Source organism: Myotis lucifugus, unplaced genomic scaffold (assembly GCF_000147115.1).
Source record: "Myotis lucifugus unplaced genomic scaffold, Myoluc2.0 scaffold_8291, whole genome shotgun sequence".
Lineage (NCBI taxonomy): Eukaryota > Metazoa > Chordata > Mammalia > Chiroptera > Vespertilionidae > Myotis > Myotis lucifugus.
This window is the reverse complement of record NW_005879339.1, coordinates 1-4388: the sequence shown is the minus strand read 5'-3', so window position 1 is coordinate 4388 and position 4388 is coordinate 1. Positions and strand designations below refer to the sequence as shown.

Sequence of the window (4388 nt, the reverse complement as noted above, 5' to 3'; positions counted from 1 at the left end):
CCCAGGCGGGACCCACCTTGGTGTCTGCACTTCCTCCCTCATCATGTGAAACCTCAGGACAGGAAGAAACCCAGGTAGCAGGGGCCGGGTCTCGGGGCCTCTGGGGGGTCCCCACAGCCAGTGAAATGTGGGGGTGTCTCATCCAAGAACCCTGAGGGCACAGCCCCTGGGCCTCCACCAGCTGCTTCTACCCAAGAAGAAGGGGCTTTGCCAGGGCTGCTGGGCCACCTCTCTCCTCGCTCACATGACAGCTGATGCCATGAGGGACGTGGGAGGAGTTTCTAAAGCTGTTGTGTTTATAAACCTGCCAATAGCCCTGCTCAGAGCAGCCCCTCATTCACCATTTCCATCAACAGGAACAGAGGCCCTGAGAGGACAGAGGACCCGCTGAGTCCCCCAGCGCTGCAGGGGCCAGGCCAGGCCCTGGAGGACTCCTGACCCTGAGGCCTGACCAACAGCTGCTCAGACAGCGGGTGAGCGTGGGCACCCGGCCCGGCGGGCAGGTTTCTGTCCCACTTCCCCACCCGCCTGAGTCACTGTGAGTCACTGCCAGGTGCTACCACTGCCATCAGCTACAGCACAGTAATAGTCCGCCTCGTCCTGGGCCTGGACCCCGCTGATGGTCAGGGTGGCCGTGTTCCCCGAGTTGGTGCCAGAGAATCGGTCAGGGATCCCGGAGGGCCGGTAGCTATCACTATAGATGACCAGCACGGGGGCCTGGCCGGGCTTCTGCTGGTACCAGTTAGTATATTTACTTCCAATGTTGTTTCCCCCACACGTGAGCCTGGCCGTCTGTCCCAGGTTCACCGACACCGAGGGCGGCTGCGTCAGCTCATAGGAGGCCACAGAGGCTGCAGGAGGAAGAGGAGGCAGGAGGGTGAGAGCCCATTCCCAGCACCCCCTGCCGGCCCTGCCCGACTGAGCTACAGGGGTTCCCAGGCCCCAGGGTGCCCTCCATCCCCCTCAGCCCAGGTGGCCTGGGGCTCCAGGGATGGAGCCTCTGAGCACTGAGCGCCCCCTTCCTGCTGCAGGGGAGCCCTCAGGCCCTCAGAGCCATGAGCACAGGGGGTGCCGCCCCCAGCCCTGAGCCAGCAGCAGGGCCTGAGCCTCCTGCCCCACAGGCAGCGCCCCTGAGCTCAGAGGCAGCCAGGCGGGTGCAGGCCCTGGGGCTGGGTGGGTGTGAGCCCGGCAGCACCTGTGCAGTGAGCCAGGAGGCCGAGGAGGAGAGGGGTCCAGGCCATGGTGGGCGCCCTGACTCTGCTCCCTGAGGCCCAGGCTGCAGGGCTCCTCCCAGGCCCCTCTTATCCCCTTGGACACAGCTGTGGGGCATGCAAATCAGCCAGGCCCAGGGGCTGCTGGGAGCTGGTGGGTTTTGAGAAGAGCTCAGCCCAGGGACACAGGGAGGGAGGGGCAGCCCCTGCAGATCCCATGGTCTGGGGTGACATCTGCCACAGCAGGGGATGGGGGGGGGTAGGGTGCCTGCATTGGCTGAAGGAATTCTACTGGTGACATCACGCGCTTAGGGGCAAGATCCTGCTTCATCGCAGTGCCTGGACTTCAGAGACCGAATAACATTGATCCTTTGTCAACAACACATGGAGTTTTCTTTATTTAAATCTGTTTTTATTGATTTCAGAGAGAGGAAGGGAGAGGCACAGAGAGAGAGAAACATCAATGACGAGAGAGGAACATAGACGGGCTGCCTCCTGCACGCCCCCTACTGGGCATCTAGCCCCCAACCAGTCCCAGTGCCCCGATAGGAATTGGACCGTGGCCTCCTGGTCGACAGGTCACAGCTCCATGCTCAGCCACTGGCCACATGGAGCTCTTGAAAGCACTCCTGGTGCTGTCAGTGTCCCCCCTGGGCCGTGAGTCATCAGGCAGATCACAGGTGCGGTGCCTCAGTCTCCCCATTGTGCAGTCGGGGCCGGGACAGGGCAGGTGCTAAAAGGAAGCTTTGAGGTGTAGGGAATGAGAGGCAGCTGCCAAGCGGAGTAAGTCTTTATGCAGTGGTTCTCAACCTTCTGGCCCTTTAAATACAGTTCCTCATGTTGTGACCCGACCATAAAATTATTTTCGTGGCTACTTCATAACTGTCATGTTGCTACTGTGATGAATCATCATGTAAATATCTGATATGCAGGATGGTCTTAGGCGACCCCTGTGAAAGGGTCGTTCGACTGCCAAAGGGGTCGCGACCCACAGGTTGAGAACCGCTGCTTTAAGGGAATGCGTCTCGCCAATAACTTGTCCCGCTGGGGGTTATATTCGGGAATCAAATAACCTAATTGAAGAAATGAGGTCAGGACCAGTTCACTGAGCACCAGCGGAAGTTCAGGCCCTGGGACAGGAAGCCCAGGACTTCCCAGCCACGGGCCCAGGAATGGGCGCATCAGTGTCAAGGGTGATAGTGTGTAAACCTGTCCTTTAGGTTTGAGGTTAAGGTTACTTACCCTCTGGCCCAGGCCCATCTTAAGGCCCCTGAGGCCAGGCCCACCCCATCTGCAGGTGGCTTTGCCAGGTGGCTCTCTGGCGCCCCCTGGTGGCGGCTCCGCGCTGGCTGTGGAGGTGCAGGGCTGACCTCTGCCCAGGTGTAGATAGATGCACAACCCACTGCTCAGGTGGAGACTCCCTGGTCCCCGGGCTGCTGGCCGCAGGGGAGGGGGACGGGCTCCTCTCTGTGTGACCCCTGACCCCCTCCACCAGGCAGGGAGGCTCAGGTCACCCACTAAACGGTGAAAACAAAGGGAGCACAGCCAGCAGCCTCAGGGAAGGAGGGGAGCCTGTGAGGGGGAGGGGGTGTGTGAGGAGCTGGGTCAGGCCCTGCCCTGAGGGAGAGTCAGGTGTGAGCAGGGGCCAGGGGGCCTCTGGGCTGCAGGCCTGTTCCCGGCTGAGGTGTGGAACGTGGGGTGGAGTGGGGGTCGCTGGGTGATGAGGAGGGTTCCAGGTAACCAGTCAGGAGGTCTGGGAGCAGCTGGGCACATCCACTGCCCGGGGGTCCCCAGGAAGGCTCGCTGGGCAGGGACAGGTGAGAGGCAGGGGGCTCAGACACACCTCTGGCCGCTCCCTGCTCCTGAAGACACTCAGGGAGGCGGTTGCTAATCTCCCCCAGCTTCCTGCCCTCCACGCAGCCCTGTGGGGACTCCAGCTGCTGTGCGCGCCTCTGGTCCTGAACCGGCTCCCGAGGGCCCCTGTGGGTGACCCACCCCACATTCCTGCAGGTCCCCCCGCCTGGCTGGCCTGGCCCCACCACAGAGGTGGGGGGAGCGCTTGGCCCAGACAGGAGGGCTGCCAGGTGAGTGCTGTTCACCGCCGGGGAGGGGAGCGGAGGACAGGGCCTGGGTGGTCTTGGGTTCCATAGACGACCAAATGGCAAAGTGTTAGTGACAGGGACAGAGACAGAATCCTGGGGACCAGCAAGAATTGTGAGAAATAGGAATCCTGCCCTGTTCACCGTGACTGTTTTGTTCTGATTAAAGGAGGCACCTTCTCGCCTCGCTGGGAGTTGCACCTGGGACCTGGGCGCTCACCTGGGAATGCGGCCCATCCTCCCCATCAGGGAGCTGCCTTGATCATGAAAAGATGACCAGCCTGGTTGCAGAACCCAGAGCCGCCAGCCCTTTGCATACCCACAGGCCTTTGCAAATATCCAGCCCCCATTATCTGTGAATTGCCACTTGGCACACCCATTGCCTACATCCCCTGTAATCCTTGTCCTTCTCCCCAATACAGGCAGCGGGCTTATGGGGGGCAGAGCAGATGTTTGTGGATGACCCACTGCTCTCCCAGGCTGCTGCAGGATGGGAATCAACGCTCATATGATTCCACCCCGTCTCCACTGAATTGGCTCCAGGAGGGACAGACAGCGCAGCCCATGGAATGTCCGGTTCCTCTGCCAGGAGACAGTCCCCAGGCAGGACCCGCAGTGGTGTCTGCACTTCCTCCCTCATCATGTGAAACCTCAGGACAGGAAGAAACCCGGGTAGCAGGGACCGGGTCTCAGGGCCTCTGGGGGGTCCCCACAGCCAGTGAAATGTGGGGATGCCTCACCCAAGAACCCTGAGGGCACAGCCCCTGGGCCTCCACCGGCTGCTTCTACCCAAGAAGAAGGGGCTTTGCCAGGGCTGCTGGGCCACCTCTCTCCTCGCTCACATGACAGCTGATGCCATGAGGTTCGGGGGAGGAGTTTCTAAAGCTGTTGTGTCTAAAAAACTGCCAATAGCCCTGCTCAGAGCAGCCCCTCATCCACCATTTCCATCAACAGGAACAGAGGCCCTGAGATGACAGAGGACCCGCTGAGTCCCCCAGTGCTGCAGGGGCCGGTCCAGGCCGGGGAGGACTCCTGACCCTGAGGCCTGACAGACAGCTGCTCAGACAGCGGGTGAGCG

The 4388-nt window shown here is 61.2% G+C and overlaps 1 gene segment (V, D, J or C); it reads right to left on the bottom strand.

Annotated features, from left to right (window-relative positions):
* Positions 1 to 543: 543 nt before the first annotated feature.
* LOC106696075 lies at positions 544 to 1269 on the bottom strand. The segment is given in 2 exon segments: positions 544 to 851; positions 1196 to 1269. Coding segments are annotated over 2 exon segments (354 nt in total).
* Positions 1270 to 4388: the final 3119 nt, after the last annotated feature.